Below are 24,909 nucleotides of genomic sequence, written 5' to 3'. Positions count from 1 at the left end.
AGAACTTAGTGGTTACACACTATAGCTAAGGCACAGAACTTAGTGGTTACACACTATAGCTAAGGCACAGAACTTAGTGGTTACACACTATAGCTAAGGCACAGAACTTAGTGGTTACACACCATAGCTAAGGCACAGAACTTAGTGGTTCCACACTATAGCTAAGGCACAGAACTTAGTGGTTACACACTATAGCTAAGGCACAGAACTTAGTGGTTACACACTATAGCTAAGGCACAGAACTTAGTGGTTACACACCATAGCTAAGGCACAGAACTTGGTGGTTACACACTATAGCTAAGGCACAGAACTTGGTGGTTACACACTATAGCTAAGGCACAGAACTTGGTGGTTACACACTATAGCTATGGCACAGAACTTAGTGGTTACACATCATAGCTAAATAAATACAGAAAAGTCCGGCTGCAACTGCTACAGATAGGTGCTATCGGGTAATAAATTAGTAACAAGTAATGGGGAACCCGAGCACTCAATAAGAGGAGAGGAAAATTTGAATGCAAGTGTTTTTATTCACAACCGACAAAAATTGCAAAATGTGAACCCTGACACAAAAGCAACAAACCAACGTTTCGGTTTATCAGACCTTTCTCAAGGTAGTTGCTTATAATAGAGACGCAGAGGTATACGGGTCACAGGGACAGCCGTCAGGGTAGAGGGTAAGTGGAACAGCGGTGACGCTGCCATCACCACTGCCACCGCTGTTCCAGCACTATATGGTCCTCTATGAGCAGGCGTCTTCTCCTCTCCTCCTCTGCCTCTGTGTTTAATCCTCACATCACCACCATTCTGATACCGCTTAATGCTGAATGTGACGCCCTCCACTTACCCTCTACCCTGACGGCTGTCCCTGTGACCCGTATACCTCTGCGTCTCTATTATAAGCAACTACCTTGAGAAAGGTCTGATAAACCGAAACGTTGGTTTGTTGCTTTTGTGTCAGGGTTCACATTTTGCAATTTTTGTCGGTTGTGAATAAAAACACTTGCATTCAAATTTTCCTCTCCTCTTATTGAGTGCTCGGGTTCCCCATTACTTGTTACACATCATAGCTAAGGCACATAACTTGGTGGTTACTCACCATAGCTAAGGCACAGAACTTGGTGGTTACTCACCATAGCTAAGGCATAGAACTTAGTGGTTACACATCATAGCTAAGGCACAGAACTTAGTGGCTACACATCATAGCTAAGGCACAGAACTTGGTGGTTACATATCATAGCTAAGACACAGAACTTGGTGGTTACACACCATAGCTAAGGCGCAGAACTTAGTGGTTACACACCATAGCTAAGGCACAGAACTTAGTGGTTACACACCATAGCTAAGGCACAGAACTTGGTGGTTACACACCATAGCTAAGGCACAGAACTTAGTGCTCACACACCATAGCTAAGGCACAGAACTTGGTGGGTACACATCATAGCTAAGGCACAGAACTTGGTGGTTACACACCATAGCTAAGGCACATAACTCAGTGGTTACACATCATAGCTAAGGCACAGAACTTAGTGCTCACACACCATAGCTAAGGCGCAGAGCTTAGTGGTTACACACCATAGTTAAGGCACAGAACTTAGTGCTCACACACCATAGCTAAGGCGCAGAACTTAGTGCTCACACACCATAGCTAAGGCGCAGAACTTAGTGGTTACACATCATAGCTAAGGCACAGAACTTAGTGCTCACACACCATAGTTAAGGCACAGAACTTAGTGGTTACACATCATAGCTAAGGCACAGAACTTAGTGCTCACACACCATAGCTAAGGCGCAGAACTTAGTGCTCACACACCATAGCTAAGGCGCAGAACTTAGTGGTTACACACCATAGTTAAGGCACAGAACTTAGTGGTTACACATCATAGCTAAGGCACAGAACTTAGTGCTCACACATCATAGCTAAGGCACAGAACTTAGTGCTCACACACCATAGCTAAGGCGCAGAACTTAGTGCTCACACACCATAGCTAAGGCACAGAACTTAGTGCTCACACACCATAGTTAAGGCACAGAACTTGGTGGTTGCACACCATAGCTAAGACACAGAACTTGGTAGTTACACACCATAGCTAAGGCGCAGAACTTAGTGGTTACACACCATAGCTAAGGCACAGAACTTAGTGGTTACACATCATAGCTAAGGCACAGAACTTAGTGCTCACACACCATAGCTAAGGCGCAGAACTTAGTGGTTACACACCATAGTTAAGGCACAGAACTTGGTGGTTACACATCATAGCTAAGGCACAGAACTTAGTGGTTACACATCATAGCTAAGGCACAGAACTTAGTGGTTACACATCATAGCTAAGGCACAGAACTTAGTGGTTACACATCATAGCTAAGGCACAGAACTTGGTGGTTACACATCATAGCTAAGGCACAGAACTTAGTGCTCACACACCATAGCTAAGGCACAGAACTTGGTGGGTACACACCATAGCTAAGGCACAGAACGTGGTGGTTACACACCATAGCTAAGGCACATAACTCAGTGGTTACACATCATAGCTAAGGCATAGAACTTAGTGGTTACACATCATAGCTAAGGCACAGAACTTAGTGGTTACACATCATAGCTAAGGCACAGACCTTGGTGGTTACACATCATAGCTAAGGCACAGAACTTAGTGCTCACACACCATAGCTAAGGCGCAGAACTTAGTGGTTACACACCATAGTTAAGGCACAGAACTTGGTGGTTGCACACCATAGCTAAGACACAGAACTTGGTGGTTACAGACCATAGCTAAGGCGCAGAACTTAGTGGTTACACACCATAGCTAAGGCACAGAACTTAGTGGTTACACACCATAGCTAAGGCACAGAAGTTGATGGGTACACACCATAGCTAAGGCACAGTGCTTGATGATTATACATAAGAGATGAGGTACAGAGCCTTGTAGTTACACACCATAGCGAAGTCACAGAACGTGATGGGTACACACCATAGCTAAGGCACAGAACTTGATGGGTACACACCATAACTAAGGCACAGAACTTGATGGGTACACATCATAGCTAAGGCACAGAACCTGATGGGTACACACCATAGCTAAGGCACAGAAGTTGGTGGTTGCACACCATAGCTAAGACACAGAACTTGGTGGTTACACACCATAGCTAAGGCACATAGCTTGATGATTATACATAAGAAATGAGGCAGAGAGCCTTGTAGTTACACACCATAGCTAAGGCACATAGCTTGATGATTATACATAAGAAATGAGGCAGAGAGCCTTGTAGTTACACACCATAGCTAAGGCACAGAACATGATGGTTACACATCATAGCTAAGGCACAGAACTTGGTGCTTACAAACTCTAGCTAATGCACAGAACTTGGTGGTTACACACCATAGTTATGACACAAAACTTGGTGGTTACACACCATAGCTAAGGCACAGAACTTGATGGTTACACACTATAGCTAAGGCACAGAACTTGGTGGTTACATACCATAGCTAAGGCACATAGCTTGATGATTATACATAAGAGATGAGGCACAGAGCCTTGTAGTTACACACCATAGCGAAGTCACAGAACGTGATGGGTACACACCATAGCTAAGGCACAGAACTTGATGGGTACACATCATAGCTAAGGCACAGAACTTGATCGGTACACGCCATAGCTAAGGCACAGAAGTTGATGGGTACACACCATAGCTAAGGCACAGAGCTTGGTAGTTACACACCATAGCAAAGTTACAGAACGTGATGGGTACACACCATAGCTAAGGCACAGAAGTTGATGGGTACACACCATAGCTAAGGCACAGTGCTTGATGATTATACATAAGAGATGAGGTACAGAGCCTTGTAGTTACACACCATAGCGAAGTCACAGAACGTGATGGGTACACACCATAGCTAAGGCACATAGCTTGATGATTATACATAAGAGATGAGGCACAGAGCCTTGTAGTTACACACCATAGCGAAGTCACAGAACGTGATGGGTACACACCATAGCTAAGGCACAGAACTTGATGGGTACACACCATAGCTAAGGCACAGAACTTGATGGGTACACACCATAGCTAAGGCACAGAACTTGATGATTACACACTATAGCTAATGCATATAAATTAGTGGTTACACGCCATAGCTAAGGCAAAGAACTTAGTTGCTACACATCATAGCTAAGGCACAGAACTTGATGATTATACATGAGATATGAGGCACCGAGCTTTGTAGTTACACATCAGAAATAAGGCACAGAGTTTGGTGGTTAAACATTAAAGTTGAGGCCTAAGGCTTGGTTTCTGGTCACACGACACCAACAAAAACAGTCTCTTTGGATACTTTACCAAGTAAATCACTTTCAGTGACTGCAGGAATAGCAGGTTGGCTCGGTCAATGCTGTCACGAACCACCGGGGGGGTCACTCAGAAATCCCCCGCGCTGGCTACCAGTACGTCACAATCGGGGGGTAACAAGTGGGGGTCACCCCTCCTTTATACCTCCCGACCGACAGACAGAGCACGTGATGCGCTCTCTAGCGCCCCTCTTATAGTCAGGCCAATTATGGAATTGCCCGACAATAAGCAAGGAGGCCGCTATACTACTTATGCTGATTATTGAAGGGTCCCCGGTGAGAGTAGGGTATATATTCCCCCGACCTCCGCGGGCGGAATATATAAAATCTCCCCGAATCTCACTGGCCTCCCCACAATAATCCTTGGCACAAACTCGCTGCCACCAACCGCTTCACGGTAACTATTAGCCGAACACACAGACGTGGGATTCAAGATCGAGATAACAGAGCAGCCCAAGATTAATTATATAATTTAATCAGCCTAAAGCACACTAGAAACTACAATATATACAATAGGAGATCTACAGAATATACATATGTCAGAGTACAGTTACAATCAAAGCATGGGTTACAAACAGGCCTACACAGTTCCAGCAGTTACCTTGTGCGTCTGGCCACAGGGGGGCGCCGTGAACCAGGTTTCTAGGATCCTTCCCACAGATGTTTCCTACACGTGACCCCCAGCGAAAGAACACTGGAAAATGGCCGAAGTAGGGTTATCAACCTGGGCAAATCCAGGTCCCCTCCTACCTTAGTGACCTCAGAGGGAGCACTGCTCCACCCCTGGCTGGAGTTATGGACAATATCCACAACATGGAATATGGGCCATAACTTTGCCTGGGAGCGTCGTAGGCGGACGCCCACGCTCTCATTGTGACAGTTATGAATTTAGCTACAGAACGAGAGGACTCATGACTTGTCTACTAGTTCCCCATTGGCTGATATCACGCCTGGGGTACTTCCCAATGTCCTACTCCCATAAAAAAGGTGTGCCAGCATCGTCCGCATGCAGAGACACCATTTTTATGGTTGCCATATTTATCGGAAATATGGCTTGCGAGATATGAACCATATTTTACTGGAGTCGTTCTGTCTGGATACTTCCAAGCTTGCTAATTAGATAGCAGCCCCTACCACAGGGTCACGGCAGGGAGTCATCCTGTGTCCATTGTTCCCACATCATCTAATCTCCATATCACAGGAGATGGCCATGGAGGTGTAAGTGGAACACAGACCAGTTCCTTTGACACCTATCTGCTAAACAAACCGTTTATCCCTGTGGTAAATTTTCTGATTGAAGGAGTTGTGTGAAGGAAAGGGGGGGTGACACCAGGAGAGGGCTTCCTGACATAACTTGAATATCATGATTTATCGTCATATCTCCGGATTTACCTCACACCTCCCCCCTTTTGAGGGCGCTAGGGGGCAGCACACTCCGGTGTTCCCCCGTGCGCCCGTCCGCGACCTCTCCTTGTCGGGACAGCCCGTCTGCGTTACCGTGGTCACGGCCCCTTTTGTGTCGAATGGTGAAGTTGTATTGCTGGAGCGCCAGGCTCCATCGCAACAACCTGCCATTCGTCCCGGAGACAGTGTGTAACCAGCTGAGGGGATTGTGGTCCGTCTCCACGATGAAGTGGCGCCCGTATAGATAGGGTTGCAGACGCTGCAGGGCCCACACTATGGCCAGGCACTCCTTTTCCATCGTGGAATAGGCCACTTCCCTTGGTAACAGCTTCCTGCTCAGGTACAAGACTGGGTGCTCTTGGCTCGCAGAGTCCACCTGGCTGAGCACCGCACCGAGGCCGAAGTCACTGGCGTCGGTCTGTACTACAAACGGCCGCGTGAAGTCGGCTGCCTGTAGCACGGGCGGGCTGGACAGGGCGTCCTTTAGGGCCCGGAAGGCTGTCTCGCAGTCCATTGTCCAATCGACTGCAGAGGGCAGCTTCTTCTTGGTGAGGTCCGTCAAGGGCTTTGCCAGGCTACTATAGCATGGAACAAACCTCCTATAGTACCCAGCGGTCCCCAAGAAGGACATCACCTGCTTCTTGGTCCTGGGGGTGGGCCAGGACGCGATGGCCTCCACTTTCTCAGGCTCGGGCTTCAGTGTTCTCCCGCCTACCCGGTGACCGAGGTACTGGACCTCGCTCATGGCCAGCTGACACTTTCCCGGCTTGATGGTCAAACCTGCCTGGTGGATCCGCCTGAGCACCTGTGCTAGATGCTCTAGGTGATCTTCCCAGGTGGGACTGAAGACGGCAATGTCATCCAGGTACGCGGCCGCGTACCCTTCAAGTCCCTTGAGCAGGGTGTTGACCATCCGCTGGAAAGTGGCAGGGGCATTCCTCATCCCGAATGGCATCACCGTGGACTCGTACAGTCCAAATGGGGTACTAAAGGCAGAGCGTTCCCTGGCCTTGCGAGTCAGGGGGATCTGCCAATATCCCCGGCTCAGATCCATGATGGTCAGGTACTGAGCCCCGGCCAACTGATCGAGCAGGTCATCGATGCGTGGCATTGGGTACGCATCGGCGACCGTGACAGCATTGAGCCCCCTGTAGTCCACGCAGAACCGAGTGGTTCGGTCCTTCTTAGGGACGAGGACTACAGGCGAGGCCCAAGCGCTGTTGGATGCCTGGATCACCCCCAGCTTCAGCATCTCGTCAATCTCCTGGCGCATGTGTTGCTGCACCTCCAGGGAAACCCGATATGCTGAACGCCGGATCGGGGGATGATCCCCAGTGTCCACGTGATGGACAGCCAAGTCAGTCCTTCCGGGCTGGTTGGTAAACAACCCCCGGAAGGGGTGTAGGGTGGCCCACAGCTGGGACCGTTGGTCCTCCAAGAGCTGGTGGCCAACCTCCACATCCTCAATGGATCCGCCTGCCCTAACCTGGGCTAGCATATCCAAGAGGGTTTCCGCTTCTCCCTCCTCGGGCAGGTTGCACACGGGGAGCGCACATGCCTCCCGATCATGATGTGCCTTCATCATGTTCACATGGAAGGGCTTCCGCCTTCCACGGGCAGGGTCCAGGGTGACCAGGTACGTCACAGGGTTGAGCTGCTGGTACACGAGGTATGGGCCTTCCCAGGCTGCCTGAAGCTTGTCCTGTGGTACGGGGACCAGTACCCACACCTTTTGACCCACTTGGTAGGTCCTCTCACAAGCGTTCTGGTCGTACCAACGCTTCTGATCGGCCTGGGCTTGAGCCATATTGTCGTGTACCAGTTGCGTCAAGGCCTGCATTTTGTCCCGGAAGCGCATGACATACTCGATAACCGACACTCCAGGGGTGGCCAAATCCCCTTCCCAAGCCTCTTTCACCAGAGCCAGGGGGCCCCGCACACGTCGCCCGTACAGGAGCTCAAACGGTGAGAATCCTGTTGAGGCCTGTGGAACCTCCCGGTAAGCAAATAACAGGTGTGGGAGATACCGCTCCCAGTCACGCCCATGGGAGTCGACCAACATCTTAAGCATCTGCTTTAAGGTGCCATTAAACCGCTCGCACAGGCCATTAGTCTGTGGATGGTACGGGCTGGCCACCAGATGTCGCACCTGGACTTGCTTACAGAGGGCCTCCATCAGCTGGGACATGAATTGGGTCCCCCGGTCAGTGAGCATTTCCTGGGGAAAACCCACTCGGGAGAAAATCTCCAGCAATGCGGTGGCCACCTTGTCAGCCCGAATGGACGACAAGGCCACTGCTTCTGGGTACCGGGTGGCATAGTCCACTACCGTCAGTATGAAGCGTTTCCCGGAGCTGCTGGGGATGGCCAGCGGGCCGACCAGATCCACAGCCACCCTCCTGAAAGGCTCATCGATGATGGGCAGAGATACCAGTGGGGCTTTGGGGTGTGGCCCCGCCTTCCCCACTCTCTGACAGGTTTCACACGAACGGCAGTAGGCAGCCACATCGGCCCCCATTTTTGGCCAGTAGAAATGCTGGTTTAACCTGGCCTTGGTCTTAGCGATCCCTAGGTGTCCGGCCATCGGAATCTCATGTGCGATCCGCAACAACTCCGTCCGGAACGGATAGGGTACCACCAACTGTCGGTCCCTGGGCCACGCCTCCGGTGAACCCTGCTGGACCGTGACCCGGTACAGCCGTCCTTGGTCCCAGACCACTCGCTCCGGGTCCGAGTCCGAGGGAGGCTGTGTCGCCTGCTCCTTTAGAGCTTTCAGGCTGTCGTCAGCTTCTAACGCTGCCTGAAACCCCTGACTAGATGTGGCCAGAATCGACGAGACTGTCACATCTTCGGTCAGTACCCCGGGACCTGTGTCCTGGCCTCCACCTGACTCGGCTGCCACTTGGTCAGAAGGGGAAGAGCTATCGGACCTCCGGGAGGCCCCTTGGCTTCCAGCACTCCCACTGCGGGTGACAGCGGCCACAGCTGCTGCGACCGTGGGTCGTGCCTGCTCCTCCTCCGTTCCTGACCAAGTCGCCGGTTCAGGCAGACCTACCTGGCTTCCTGACACCCCGGTTGTGGGGGAACCCTGCACCGAGATCTTACCTGGGAGCACTTCCGCTCCGGGACCGGCCCCAATCTCACCTGCCTGTTCCCCCCCTGCAGCAACAGAACCCCGCTGTGAAATCTCTGGGGACCCCACATTTGCTGTGGTAGCCCCCACCCCACACACTGGTCCTCCCCCTGCAGCACCCTGCTCTCTGCTTATCCCTGCAGAGGGCAACAGATCCCAGCTCACTGGCTGATCACTTGTAGAGGCATTGTCACACCTTTCTCTGACCCCCTCCCCTGTCACAGCTGCAGCTGAGTGTGTGTCTATGGTGTCTATGCAAGCAGAAATATCAGAGTTCACTCCCCCCTCCCTTACATCATTCATAGAGAACACATTAACATTGTCAGGAGTCATGTCAGTACTGGCTGAAGGTTCAGCCTTTGGGGGGGGCCCAAACTGGGAGGTTATCTGCCCCAAATCTGTCCCAAGTAGCACGTTTGCGGGGATCCGATCAGTTACCCCCACCTCTCTCACCCCTCGCCCTGCGCCCCAGTCCACATAAATGCCAGCAACAGGCAGCGCCGGGTCAATGCCTCCAATCCCGGAGACAGCGAGGGTTTTTCCAGGTATCAAGTCTTGGGGGGACACCATCTCAGGCCGCACCAGAGTCACCTCCGAGGCGCTGTCTCGCAGTCCTATGGTCACAGACCGGCCGACGGTGACAGGTTGGAAGCTGTCCAGGGACCTACCACCACCCCCACCCACACAATACACCTTGGGCGGCCCTTGGGACGGGGACGGAGCCGGGGCCTTGGGACGCTGAGGGCACATGGCCTTGAAGTGTCCAGGTAGGTTGCACTGGTGGCACCGTCTTGGCTCTGCCACGGGCCTGGAGAGGGGAGTTGAGGGGGACACCCCCTGCAGTCTAGGGGCAGGTGGGGCAGTCGTAGAATTCATCTTACCCCCTCTCCAGGTGCTGCTGGTGGCTGCTCTCCTGGCCTCAGGAGCCCGATTGTTGGTGTAGTCATCGGCCAGGGCAGCTGTAGCCGTGGACCCCTTTGGCTTCTGGTCTCGGATGAACTGGCGGAGATCCTCAGGGCAGTTCCACAAGAGTTGCTCCGTGATGAACAAGTCCAGGATCTCCGGTCCGGTGGAAAGCTGCAGGCCTTGGGTCCAGTGGTCGGCAGCTCGGGCAAGTGCCCGCCGGTGGTCAGCCCAGGAGTCCTTTGGTCCCTTTTGCAGGGTCCGGAACTTCTTGCGGTAGGACTCCGGAGTGAGGTTGTACTGTTGGATCAGGGCCCGCTTGATGGTGTCGTAGCCCTGATCTGCCTCAGCAGGCAAGTCCCCAAGGATATCCAGGGCCTTACCCCTTAGACGGGGGGTCAGGTATTTGGCCCACTGATCCTTGTCCAGATGGTGCTGCAGGCAAGTCCGTTCAAAAGCAGTTAGGAAAGAGTCCAAGTCTCCATCCTTCTCCAGCACTGGGAAGTCCTCAACACGGACCTTTGGAAGTTTGGTGTTTTGAAGGTCACATGTGGCTGATGAGGGCCGGAGCTGAGCTAGCTGCAGCTGGTAGTCACGCTCTGCCTGTTGCTGTCGCTCCGCAGCCTCACGCTCTGCCTGGCGCTCTCGCTCTTTACGCGCTGCCTGCCGCTCCGCAGCCTCAGCCTCACACGCTGCCCTGCGCTCCGCAGCTTCACGTTCTGCCCTGCGCTCTGCCATGAGTTCCTTGTAGCCCTCCCGGTCTCCAGCCTGGAGTAGGGCCATAGCCATTTGAAGAAGGCTATCCGAGCCTCCCAGGCTCGGTGGAATGGCACGTGGTGATCTGCGGCCCGCTGCGGAGCCTGGTGATTCACTGTCCATTGCAGAGCGGAGGGCTGGCATCTGGCTCGTTGAGGACCCTTGGGTGAGCTGCTCCTCATCTTGTCCATAATTGCCAGGTTGTGCAATGTCCTCTGCAGAGCTGTTCTCTGGCGTCGGGCTCTTGGAGGGCTCGTGGACAACCTCCTCATCGTCTCTGGCCTTAGCATCGGCCATTCCTTTGGCTTTGCTCCTGGTGCTCTCAGCCATTGTTGCAGACTTTGGTCACCGACACAGAACTGCCACCTGATACACCCACACACCCTACAGTATCTGCACTCTGACACTCTAGTGTTGAGCTAGTCTGAAGACCCCAGCAGCCACAGCTGCTGCAGGCAGTCTTTAGTGTCTGGGAGTATGGGTCTCACACTCACACACACTATTATCTCGATCCCACCGCTATGCCACCAATATGTCACGAACCACCGGGGGGGTCACTCAGAAATCCCCCGCGCTGGCTACCAGTACGTCACAATCGGGGGGTAACAAGTGGGGGTCACCCCTCCTTTATACCTCCCGACCAACAGACAGAGCACGTGATGCGCTCTCTAGCGCCCCTCTTATAGTCAGGCCAATTATGGAATTGCCCGACAATAAGCAAGGAGGCCGCTATACTACTTATGCCGATTATTGAAGGGTCCCCGGTGAGAGTAGGGTATATATTCCCCCGACCTCCGCGGGCAGAATATATAAAATCTCCCCGAATCTCACTGGCCTCCCCACAATAATCCTTGGCACAAACTCGCTGCCACCAACCGCTTCACGGTAACTATTAGTCGAACACACAGACGTGGGATTCAAGATCGAGATAACAGAGCAGCCCAAGATTAATTATATAATTTAATCAGCCTAAAGCACACTAGAAACTACAATATATACAATAGGAGATCTACAGAATATACATATGTCAGAGTACAGTTACAATCAAAGCATGGGTTACAAACAGGCCTACACAGTTCCAGCAGTTACCTTGTGCGTCTGGCCACAGGGGGGCGCCGTGAACCAGGTTTCTAGGATCCTTCCCACAGATGTTTCCTACACGTGACCCCCAGCGAAAGAACACTGGAAAATGGCCGAAGTAGGGTTATCAACCTGGGCAAATCCAGGTCCCCTCCTACCTTAGTGACCTCAGAGGGAGCACTGCTCCACCCCTGGCTGGAGTTATGGACAATATCCACAACATGGAATATGGGCCATAACTTTGCCTGGGAGCGTCGTAGGCGGACGCCCACGCTCTCATTGTGACAGTTATGAATTTAGCTACAGAACGAGAGGACTCATGACTTGTCTACTAGTTCCCCATTGGCTGATATCACGCCTGGGGTACTTCCCAATGTCCTACTCCCATAAAAAAGGTGTGCCAGCATCGTCCGCATGCAGAGACACCATTTTTATGGTTGCCATATTTATCGGAAATATGGCTTGCGAGATATGAACCATATTTTACTGGAGTCGTTCTGTCTGGATACTTCCAAGCTTGCTAATTAGATAGCAGCCCCTACCACAGGGTCACGGCAGGGAGTCATCCTGTGTCCATTGTTCTCACATCATCTAATCTCCATATCACAGGAGATGGCCATGGAGGTGTAAGTGGAACACAGACCAGTTCCTTTGACACCTATCTGCTAAACAAACCGTTTATCCCTGTGGTAAATTTTCTGATTGAAGGAGTTGTGTGAAGGAAAGGGGGGGTGACACCAGGAGAGGGCTTCCTGACATAACTTGAATATCATGATTTATCGTCATATCTCCGGATTTACCTCACAAATGCACAAGGTTAATCTCTTATTACAGGCTGTGTCTTCTTTTGCCCACACAAAGCTTTAGACCAGAAGTGATCTGAAACCACTTGCAACATCCCAAATTGGGGACTGGAGGCAGCTATGGACCAATACCATTAGCAACCTACGGACAAATGTGGAGCTGATTTCTGTAGAAAGCATCCATATTTTTTATTTTATCCTAAAATTAAATGTGGCAATAGGAAGGAATATCCATGGTCTTACCAGGCAGTTGAAGTCTGAAAGGACATCAGTGTTGGACTAACAGTATCCCCTTTTAAAGTGTGAACAGCGTGTGACGTCTGAGGCTGAGTCTGTGCTCGGGAAGGCTCCGGTGCTGCTTTATCCCATTGCCGCTGTCCTTGCCGCATCCATTTCGCTTGGATCCCCCACCTTGAAAGGTACATTTTACAAATATCATAGTTCATTGCTGAGTAATATATCAGATCTAGAATTAGCAGGACGACCACAAAAAACCCGTAGATCCAGACTCCGACCAGTGCACTGTAGTTACTGTGAATAAAAATGGACAAAAAAAAGGAAAAAAATCATTATGTGAATAAAACCTTAAAAATACTCAAAATAAGATAATTATATTCCAATAATGGTCAAAGCAGAATTCAGAATTCTTCCTGTTTGCACAAGTTTACTGTGTCTGTACAGAAATCTTAATCTATGATGCACGGTGCTAGGTGTTACGTTAAAGGCGTTGTCCTTATAGAAAATCCCTTTAAGGAGCATGGACATTATAGACACTTGTTCCTGTTATGGCATAGTTAAACTATCCCCCTGTGATGCAAAGATGGACACTGATTTCAATGACAGTGGTGTATGTAGCGCCTGAGTCCCTGCAGAGACACCGACTTACTCCTTGCCCTGCCTGGGCCTATGGCTGAGAGGCACTGTGTATTTAAGGCATCCTCCCATTAGGGGAGGTGCCTTTGCAACGCCTTCAGTTAGTTAGTCAGTCAGGCTGCTACCTAGCTAATTGTCAGGTCCTGAGCTCCTTTCCTGTTATCCCTGTGTCCGTGTCCAGTACCTGCCTATCCCTGCTGTGCCCACCATTCCTGTCAGTACCTGCCTGTCTAGCCTGGCTCAGTCAACCTACCTGTAGCCGTCTATACCAGAGTCCATCATCTGTCCTGGGGGTCAGCTACCACAGTCCCGGTCACTGCCCTGGGAGTGGTACCTGCTGTCTGACTCGCGATGGGTACTTAGTTAAGCCATTTCCACTAAAGTGTAAGCTCGAGTCCCTCCTATGGTCCAATAGGTCCACTAATCTCGCTCACTGCCACTATACCGGCCGCATGAGTTACAGTGTAATTCTTCATTTCTCCTCTGGGGGTGCTGTAGTGAATTTGACATATTAGTAGCTGGATTTCTTCTTAGATTAGAACTGATCGCAGTCGGAAAAACTGTCATCAGTTTATCTTGGAGGACTGATTTCAATTACGGTGCTGTAATTCTTAATTTCTCCTCTGGGAGTGCTGTAGGGAACTTGACAAATTAGTAGCTGGATTTCTTCTTAGCTTAGAGCCAATCACAGTCAGAAAAACTATCATCAGTTTATCTTGGAGGACTGATTTCAATGACAGTGGTGTAATTCTCAATTTCTCCTCTGGGGGTGCTGTAGGAAATTTGAAATATTAGTAGCTGGAGTTCTTCTTAGCTTAGTACTGATCGCAGTGGGAAAAACTGTTATCTGTTTATCTTGGAGGACTAATTTCAATGACAGTGGTGTAATTCCTAATATCTCCTGTGGGAGTGCTGTAGGGAATTTGACATGTAAGTATCTGGAGTTCTTAGCTTAGAACTGATTGCAGTTGGAAAACTGTTATCAGTTTAACTTGGAGGACTGATTTCAATGAGAGTGGTGTAGTTCTTAATTTCTCCTCTGGGGGTGCTGTAGAGAATTTGACATGTGAGTATCTGGATTTCTTCTTAGCTTAGAACCGATCGCAGTCGGAAAAAACTGTTATCAGTTTATCTTGGAGGAGAGGGTGGACGATTTACCAAAAAAGTGACAAAAGTGGACAACACCCCGATAAGACAATGATCATAGAAACAGGCAGCATTACTGATCCAATTTTTTAGATATGTTGACCAAAAGTTACTGGGCCAAGAACCTTCATTACTTTCCGGCTGACCCATAGATATATCTATGGTCAAGTTACAACTAGAGGGCGCAAGGATTCAGGTAGAAAAAGAACTACTGGTCAGACAGAAGTCCACTAGAGGTCACTAACACAAGAGCAGGGATAATCGATCAGTCAGGGTCTATGCTGGGATGTAACGTCTGTACTGAGGAAAAGGCAGCTAAAGTCAAAGAACAGAGCCGAGGTCGGATACTGGGAGAGCAAGTAAGGACAGGGGAGGGAGTAGAGGACACGGAACAGGACAGAAGACCGGAGGACAGGGAAGAACGGAGGAAAGGTTGGGTAGGAGGAATGGAGGTACGGATTAGCAGGAGGAACGGAGATCAGGACAGGCTGGAGAAAAAGGAGGTCAGGTCAGGTCGGGCAGAAGGAATGGATGTTATGTTGGGCAAGGGGAACGGAGTTCAGGACAAACAGTACCGGGTAGCAGGACAAGAAACAGAGAATTTCTCACAGGAACGGCGCACACAGCAGAGACGGAAATATCACTGGCAGCGTCCCGGTAGCAGAACCAAGATATGGTGGCGAGACCCCCGGAACGAGGCCAGAATGAACAGGCCCCTCCCTAAAGACCTACAGGATACATGCACCAGCTCAGAAACCGCAGAGCCATTCATGAATGCTGACATCTATATTGTCCTTTGCATTTAGTGCTAAATTGTATAGTCTTTGTCAAGAGGGCGTGGCTAATTGGATCCTCAAGGGAGTGTCTTTAAGCTGCTCTGAATTATTACCCCCCTCTTTGGGAAGGATCATAACATTTTTCCCGTATTTGTGGAGCCATATGACAAATTTGAAAAAATAAAAAACAAAACGTTGAATATTAAGGGAGTAGCGGAAATAAATGTAGATAAAGAGGGACCTGTTGGCAGTTTTTGAGTAAATTAGAGCAAAAACTCACAGTGTATAGATTCAGTTTTAGATTTGTCTGGTGAGGTCTGTGTCTTTAAGTCTTTGGTTCACAGATGTGGAAGGGAATCATAAAGCATCTTAACTTCACAAGACAGAAAATATTCCTTCTTAACAGACGTGACTGACGGAAACTCCAAAGGGGTCATAACTGATGGAACGGAGGATTTCACAAAGAGGGAGAGATATTTAGAAGACCCCCCTGAGAAAATCATTTCACAGCAGAGTATGATGGTGCCGGAATGATCTGACTACGAGGAATGTCGCCTCGGACTGCACGCGAGGAGATATCCTGAGGATGGGGCAAGGAGTCTTGGAGGGTTTGAAAATCTGTACAAATCTTTTTGACTTCCTATCCAATAACATACACAACGACGTATTGCGAAAACAGCTTTACGCTAGCTTTCTGGCACAAACTATTTCATTTCAACTGATCACTTGTACTATACGCAGCACTGCTGTATATAGCAAAAGTCATGGTCTCCTATGAAACCAGCCAGAAACTGGAGGAGTACCATCATGACCGGATAAGGGGCCTTCATCAGGCCCCAGACTCTCCTGGTAACCCATTGGCGCCCCCCGGTTGGGGCAACCAATGGGCTGTTAGATCTTATGGATCAATATGTTAGGCTACTGGTTGAACTCAATGGATTTATGCTACTTTCAACCTTGAAAACTAAGAAACAGTGAGCCGTCCAGGCCGCGGGTTATTAATGCCACTATTATAGACTGACAGCAGCAATTAACAGGTTAAAATAATAACACAGCCATCATCTGCAGGCAAAGATGTTGGCTCAGCTCCTGAGCCTGCATCAAAGTCTTGGTAACTGTACATGACATGTTGGTAAAGGTTTAAAGGGGGTTTTCGGCTTCGAAAAACAGACTGTGCTTTACTCACTCTCTCTGGGTCCAGCGCTGAGTCTGTTATTGTGTATATAACTGACGTCAAATCGATAGCGCTGCAGCCAATTGGTGAGCTCAACATCTTTGAGCGGCTCGTGCCATCTACGCAGGCGGAGCTGCTAAGCTCACGGATTGACTGCAGCGCTGTCAGTATGATGTCAGTACTACAGACATTAACAGACACCGCAGGCAGTGGTGGAGACTCAGCACTGGATCCAGGGAGGATGAGTAAAGCACAGTTTTTTTTTATGACAAACTCCAGCTTGGAGACAGCAGGGTTTCCAAAACTAGAAAATCTGAAGCACAGTGTCACAGACTTTCCACTTTGTCTTGTGAGACTGCAGATTAAATGAGTTCCCTTTCCTGTAGGGAGGAGAGGATTAATTCCAGCAGCTCTTGACTCCTGGTCAGGTGCTTCCGGTGGGGGCCATGCCCAGATTCTATAAATACCCACTATGTCCACTAGAGGGTGCTGGTTATTTTCTATCATTAGGAAGCTTGGCCAGGAGGTGGAAGGAGCTGTTATTTTGTCAGTTCTGTCGGCTGCAGCATTGGAGTTTGCTGCAGCATTCTCAGGTGTGTTTGTTTTGCTTTGGAAGTTCCCCAGTAGTCTGTATATTCCACCCTTTTTATGTTGTCTCCCCTCGTGCACTTTTTGTGGCACCTTTGTGTGTGGTTGCCATGTGTACGAGTAGGTTTGTTGCTGTTGTTACCCCTGTCTGTACATATTTGTTGGTGGGATGTTGACTACTGTTCTTGCACATTCAGCCCAGGTGGTGGGTTGTGGAAGGGCGTTCATAACATCAGGGACAAGGACAGGAGATAGGGCTTAGGTTGGAGGCACGGACCTCCCTACCATTAAGGGTTCCGCTGGGTGTTAGGGTGAGCACAGGGATCCCCGGCCTTGGGGCCAGTATAGGCTCTCCTGGGTTCACCAAAGGCAACTGTGACACACAGATGGCTAAATTCTGAAATCGTTGGCCATGTCTGTCCATTCTCTTGTCCGGCATAATAGGAGGATCCAGGTCAACATATGTAATAAAGTGACCATACAATGAATAATAATATATTACACGCTCAGTAATAACACATGCAGGAGACCTTGATCTCCACAAACACAGAGAAAGAAGAAAAAACAACGTATTTCGTAATTATATAATGTGTTGTTGAAATTCACGGCCAACTGCCTAATAAAATGCAAAGATGGCTGGGGGGAGTGTATCCTCATATAATAAGATTTATGGAGCCAACTGAGAGGACTACATTGGTTCACACAAACTTCGCAAAGACAGAAGAAAGGGATTGATTCAAGATAGAAATAAATACCAGACATCATAAAGTAAACCTCATCAAAACCGGGACATGGGAAGCTGGCGTTGGCCAAGGAGGACATCCATCGAGTTACCCATGGTGCCTTCACCTACCCTTTATACATCATGATATTCCTCTCTCAGTGGAACATAGAATCCCTAACTTTATGGGTCTTGTGTATAAAGGGGAATTGTTTATGATTAGTAGACAACGAGACCCAAAGTCCTTATTCCTGATGACCCTTGTATGGTGGACCTCCAGAACTTCATCTCCTTAGTTAAAGTTGTAGAGCTCATCAATCCTTCTTTTGGAATTCCTCTTAGGCTGGCCATCTCAGTAGACTCTCCCATACACAGGCGCATTCGCTCTTCCGAAATTGGACATGTGCAATCCAGATCTCTCGAGATCTCTCCTGATCATCAGTCAGCTCTACGAGTCGGCTCAATATTGGCAGGTTCAGCTGACATCAGTCTAATGTGTGTGAGGTAGTGATGAGCGGACTCAAAGATAACCGGGACCGGGTGGGCCCTGTTATCTGGTTTTGGTCCAGATTCCGGTTCCCATATAATTCTATGGGGACCAGAATCCAGGGATTAAAAATGTTGGTAGAAGGGGTAGGGGGATAGAAGCACACACGCTTTATTTACTGACCATCCGTCATGGCGGAACACTGCTTCCAGGCCAATCATTCACTTCGGGGGCAAATAATTAAGCCTCATTGAATATTCACTGCAATCAGCAATGACGTCACTCACATTAGCCAAGGTCACAGCTGAAAGGTTCCCACGGTCCTCCTTCTGATATGATTGCAACTAACCTAAGTGACGTCACTGCTCATCGAGGCTCATTCTCTGCCTGCAGTTTCAGCATGTGGACATGTTCCATGATCGCGCACTGTGACTGAATTGCCATGGGACCTCGTGTGGATTATGTTGGACCTGCAGGAGTGTTTTGGGGGTTAACAAAGTGGTAAAAGAGGGTGTTTTTTTGTATTTTATTTCAAATGAAATTTTTTGGGGTGCTTGTGTTTATTTACTTTCACTAACAGATTAGTAATGGGGGGATCTCATAGACACCTCCCATTACTAATCTAGGGATTAGTGGCAGTTGTGGGCTGTTATTAACCCCTGCTATTACCCTGATTGCCACCGCACCAGGGTAATCTGGAATAGCCTGGTAAAGCACCAGGATTGTCAGAATCTAATGGATAGAGAGAGGACCCCGGTTACAAAAAAGGTTTCAGTTTACAGGAGAAAGAGGATCCTGCTGACCATAAGAGCTTACACTGTACAGGAAAGATAGGATCCTGCTGACCATAAGATCTTAGACTCCACAGGAGACTGTAACCCGTTGACCATAAGAGCTTAGACTCTAGAGGAGAGAGAGATATGACACTGCTGACCATAAGAGCTTACAGTGTACAGGAGAGAGAGAGAATGCCACTAACCATAATATCTTAGACTTCACACGAGAGAGAGGACCCCACTGACCATTAGAGTTCAGACTCTACAGGAGAGAGAGAAGACACCACTGACCATAAGAGCTAACACTGTACAGGAGAGAGAAAGGACCCCGTTGACCATAAGAACTTACACTCTACAGGAGACAGAGAAGACACTGCTGACTATAAGAGCTTACACTCTACAGGAGAGAAAGCAAGTATTCTGCTGACCGTGAGAGCTTACACACTACAGGAGAGAGGCCCCCGCTGACTATGAGAGCTTACACTCTACAGGGGAAAAAGCGAGGATTCTGCTGACCATAAGAGCTTACAGTCTACAGGAGAGAGAGAAGACCCCACTGACCATAAGAGCTTACACTGTACAGGAGAGAGAGAGAACCCCACTGACCATAAGAGATTACACACTACAGCACTACAGGAGAGAGAACCCTGCTGACCTTGAGCGCTTACACTCTACAGGACAGAGGACCCTGCCGACTATGAGAGCTTACAATTTACAGGAGAAAAAGCAAGGGTTCCACTGACCATAAGAGCTTACACTCCACAGGAGAGAGGACCACGCTGACCATGAGAGCTTACACTCTACAGGAGAATTAGCGAGGATTCCGCTGACCATAAGAGCTTACATTCTACAGGAGAGAAAGCGAGGATTCTGCTGACCATAAAGGCTTACACTCTACACTCTACTCTATTGGTCTGAATTTCAAAAGTTCAAATTTCAGAAAATTCGACTCAAGCTCTAGCCTCACCAGATGGATCGGCTCATCACTAGTCACCAGCACTCTACTGCATTGTAGGGGGCAAGCCTTTACCCCATTGCGGTTCCTTAGGGTCATCAACAAATCTCTATTATACAATCCAACAACTAGAAATACTTTTAGGTGTTCTCATTTCCTCCCCAACACAGACGTCAAGTAGTAAAGGAGATCTTTTCGTTTTGGAGCTAGACCTGGTCTTTTAGAATTCTTTTATAGAATGTAGAATTTTATTTTATGTTGATTGCTACAAATGAAGCTAATTTCCTATACTGAATTGCCGCCAGTTGTGTTAATAATCGCTGTAATATTATCGTTTTACATCCAGCATTGAGATCTCGATGGAGTCATTTATTTTGCCGGTCACGGTCACATTGAATTTGAAAACCGCCAATTACAGCTAGAGCTTAAACAAACAGCCATTCTCAATGAATACAATCTTCAGCAATATATTAATCTCCCAGCCTGTGGCCTTCCCATCTGCTCCTTGTAAATAACATCTGTCTATCATACAAGAGGCTTTCTCAGCTGACGGCACAGAAGCCACATCGCTTCAAAACAAGGAGGAGGGGGCACTTATTTATCTCCATTACATTCACTCTTACGATTCCATGTTCATCCACTTCAATCCATTTTTAAATTGTCGAAGGAACTATGATGGGATTTTTACAAAGTAGATTTTTGATATTAGATTCCTTTTTATTTCACTTATATATGTATTTTGTGCTAAATATCATTTTTGAAATTGGGTCCCATTAAAAATTTTGCAAAGTTTGCCTTCTAATCATTGGATGCAGAAAGAGGTATCTGAGAATCTTTTAGTGAGCTTGTTCTGATGATCTCATGCTAGGTATGGGGAAATACCAAGCAGGATGGAAACCCTGTGTCTAGGGAAGGGGGAGATGGTGACCCCTGATCAAACCTTCTGCTTAGATAGGTTCTGCACCGAGCAGGATACCTGGCCCTGGTTGACCCTGAACTGGGCCCTAGGTAAGGAACGGGTGGGATGAGCGCTAAGTCAACCCCACTAAGCTCTAAAGAACACACAGGAACACAAACAGGAGAATGTAAACGAGGTATCTGAGAATCTTTTAGTGAGCTTGTTCTGATGAATTCATGTTAGGTATGGGGAAATACCAAGCAGGATGGAAACCCTGTGTCTAGGGAAGGGGGAGAGGGTGACCCCTGATCAAACCTTCTCCTTAGATAGGTTCTGCACCTATGCGCCGAGCAGGATACCTGGCCCTGGCTGACCCTGAACTGGTCCTTAGGTAAGGAATGGGTGGGATGAGCGCAAAGTCAACCCGACTAAGTTCTGAAGAACACACAGGAAACACAAACAGGAGAAAGTAAACAAGGTATCTGAGAATCTTTTAGTGAGTTTGTTCTGATGATATCACTATACTGTAGATATGGGCAAATACCAAGTTAATGGCAAATAGGGAGGGAGGATGGAAACCCTGTGTCTTGGGAATGGGGAGATGGTGACCCCTGATCAAACCTTTTGCTTAGATAGGTTCTGTACCTATGTTCCAAACAGGATACATGGCTGACCCTGAACTGGGACCTAGGTAAGGAACGGATGGGATGAGCTCTTAGTCAACCCCACTAAGTTCTAAAGAACACACAGGAAACACAAACAGGGGTGAAAGTAAATGAGGTGTCTGAGAATCTTATAGTGAGCTTGGTCTGGTGAGATCACACTAGGTATGGGCAAATATCAAGCAAATGGTGAAAAGGGGAGGGAAGATGGAAACCCTGTGTCTAGGGAAGGGGGAGATGGTGACCACTGATCAAACCTTCTGCACCTATGCGCCGAGTAGGATACCTGGCCCTTGCTGACTCTGAACTGGGCTCTAGGTAAGGAATGGGTAGGATGAGCGCTAAGTCAACCCAACTAAGTGGTAAAGAATACACAGGGAACACAAGCAGGAGAAAGTAAATTAAGTATCTGAGAATTTTTTAGTGAGCTTGATCTGATGATATCATGCTAGGTATGAGCAAATACCAAGTGAATGGCAAAAAGGGAAGAAAGATGGACATTCTTTGTCTAGGGAAGGGGGAGATGATGACCACTGATCAAACCTTCTGCTTAGATAGGTTCTGCACCTATGCGCCAAGCAGGATACCTGAACCTGAACTGGGCCCTAGGTAGGGAGCGGATGGGATGAGCGCTTAGTCAACCTCACTAAGTTCTAAAGAACACACAGGAAACACAAACAGGAGAAAGTAAATGAGGTGTCTGATAACCTTTTAGTGAGCTTGTTCTGGTGATATCACACTAGGTATTGGCAAATATCAAGCAAATGGTGAAAAGGGGAGGGAAGATGGAAACCATGTGTCTAGGGAAGAACTCAGGGAGAGGAACTGCAAACACAATAATGTTTCTCCAGATGATTGCAAGCTGACTGCTTGCACTCAAGACTGTATAGAAATTTAACTCTATCACCAGCAAACACCAAGGGGAAATGCAGGTATTTAAGGACACAAGGAGTAGTGATAAGGATTAACAGCTGAGAGGTGAGGATATCCGCAGGGTCCTAAAAGGATAAGGATTAACTCCAAACAGAGGAGAAACACAGGATTCTATTTAAACCACAGAAGGAAGTACAGAATGTCAGGGAGCAGTTTGTGTAACCAAACGCTGCGACCTTCTACAGCCGGACACCACAGGACTGTCTGTCAACCGTGATACACCTGTGATAGATGGGGAGTTTATTTTTTTCTTTACTCCTCTCAGATGATTTATGTCCACATCAAAATTGAGCCAAACTTGTTGCTCATAAATCAGCTCAGCAGAAAACAGATAAAAGAGTTAGAAACTCTGTTGCTGAAAGCGATCACTGACAGATTATCCGTTAACTCATTCTGCAGCCAGCAATGTACAAAGAAACAAAACAGTCTGTAAAATCCAAACTTTGCAAAATTTTTAATGAGACCCAATTGCAAAAATTACTTTTTGACATAAATACAGGCATATAAGTTTAAAAGACTGTCCATATCCATTAAAAGGGACCAGAAACCCACTTTTAAAAACCTACTAATAGGAAATTCTGATGTACTTGAAAGGGATGCAATTTCCAGATCTCCAGAGTTCCAAAAAACCTCAAATAGTTTCTCTGGAGGACCCAATATGTCCATTTATGTGTAATTCCTCATTTCCCCTCTGGAAGTGCTGCAGGGAAATGGAGCATGGTCCAGAAATAAGTGGAGATAGTTCTTACTCTCAAGCACCGCTGAACACAACCTCCTAACATCAGTGCCAGCCATAGGGAGGATGTCCGCGGAGGTGGCCAAAAGTGTAGCTAGCTGGGAAGGGGGGGGGGGATTGGTAATTAAAGGGGTTTTCACATCTAGCCATAGGAAGGATGTCTGCGGTGCCAGCCAATAGCGTAGCCAGCTGGGAAGGGGGTGGGATTGATAATTAAAGAGGTCTTCACATACAGCCATAGGAAGGATGTCTACGGTGTTGGCCAAAAGTGTAGCCAGCTGGGAAGTGGGGGGATTGATAATTAAAGGGGTTTTCACATACAGCCATAGGAAGGATGCCTGCGGTGCCGGCCAATAGTGTAGCCAGCTGGGAACGGGGGTGGGATTGATAATTAAAGAGGTCTTCACATCCAGCCATAGGAAGGATGTCTACGGTGTTGGCCAATAGTGTAGCCATTTGGGAAGTGGGGGTATTGGTAATTAAAGGGGTTTTCACATCCAGCCATAAGAAGGATGTCTGCGGAGGGAAAACAATTAGGTAATTAAAGGGGTTTTCACATCCCTTTTTCAATAGTGGTCATTAGAAAGGGATCATTCTAAAACTTAAAAAGAAGCCTTACTTACCTCTCTAAATAACCTTTGGTGCTCTCCGGTGGGACCATAAGTGATGATCTCTCACTAAACCACTGATTGCAATGCCATGTGGCTTATGGATGGGACTAGAAGACATGACATCACGTCCATCAGTCACCTGATCCTCTGGCCAATCACTAGCCTCAATGGTCAGGTGACTATATATATATGACTATGGAACTGTCCAATGGCGCAGCTGTGATTTCGAGGGGGTAAGTAACATTTTTTTTTCTCAATGATCCCTTTCGTTTGGCTATATTTTGAAATTTAGAGGCATTATGAGAAGTTTCTAGTTGAGTAAAGGACTGGTCAGAGGTCTTGATTAGTTTCGAGGGTCATTATTTGGCAGAGTAAAATTTAGAGCCTTTGTTTACTTTAGAGGTCTACCCTTGAAGAGGGCTTTATTAATCAATGATGCATATGCCATAAACTTGTTATAACTTTTTGTAAAATAATACAAAAAAAAATTATATTTTTTTTTTCACTTTAAAATTTCCATTAAAACATTCTAGAGTCGGGGATGAAAAACACGAGACTGGAAAGGGTTATTTCCTGCAGGCGGAGAGATGAAAGTGGAATCACAGCAAACAGCGAGCTCGGGTCCCCGTCTTGTGATTCCGCCTTTTTTTTTATACTTAGGATTCACATGGTTACCATGGCAATGGCCTAATGGATGGATTATAGATTTATTTATAAATGGTATTAATTGGATTCCGGAATTGAAATGGAAATCAGCCTGTGCACGTTCAGGCGGTATGATTCCCCCCCCCCTCCATTCATCTGCATATGAAGAAACCGGCGCAACTGTCTGTCAGAAGGATTGTCATGCAGAACAATGGACGAAAGCAGCCGTTTGATCCATAACCTTTTCATCTTATTTTCATTTCCAGAACCTTAGAGTTGAGGAAAACCGTTTTTTTTTGCAAAACGTCGACATTATGCAATTTTCTATGACTGATAATCCAGAATATTTGATTGTCAGGCACGTCATTCATTCACCCACTGAACCCCCACCCAACTATTTTGCCCCTAGAGATTAAATGGGCTGGCTAGGATAAAAAAAAAAAAATGGCGCCACTTACAGGTTGTATGTGGTATTGCAATTCATTCTCATCCACTTTACTGGAGCTGAG

At 47.9% G+C, this 24,909-nt stretch overlaps 1 protein-coding gene across 3 annotated transcripts in view; it reads right to left on the bottom strand.

Moving 5' to 3' along the window:
- The window catches only part of SHISAL1 (shisa like 1), a 175,083-nt gene that overhangs the window by 29,896 nt on the left and 120,278 nt on the right, over window positions 1-24,909 (bottom strand). For 2 of the 3 annotated variants that reach the window (XM_075344222.1, XM_075344224.1), the window contains exon 4: window positions 12,659-12,950. In XM_075344222.1, the coding sequence (XP_075200337.1) occupies window positions 12,659-12,950 (292 nt within the window). Of the gene's footprint in view, window positions 1-12,658; window positions 12,951-24,909 lie in introns of those variants that run through there. The other variant, XM_075344223.1, reaches the window with a different exon arrangement.

The sequence above is a fragment of the Anomaloglossus baeobatrachus genome, chromosome 4 (assembly GCF_048569485.1).
Source record: "Anomaloglossus baeobatrachus isolate aAnoBae1 chromosome 4, aAnoBae1.hap1, whole genome shotgun sequence".
Lineage (NCBI taxonomy): Eukaryota > Metazoa > Chordata > Amphibia > Anura > Aromobatidae > Anomaloglossus > Anomaloglossus baeobatrachus.
Note: the sequence above shows the minus strand (reverse complement) of the source record. Positions and strands in the feature narration are given on the sequence as shown.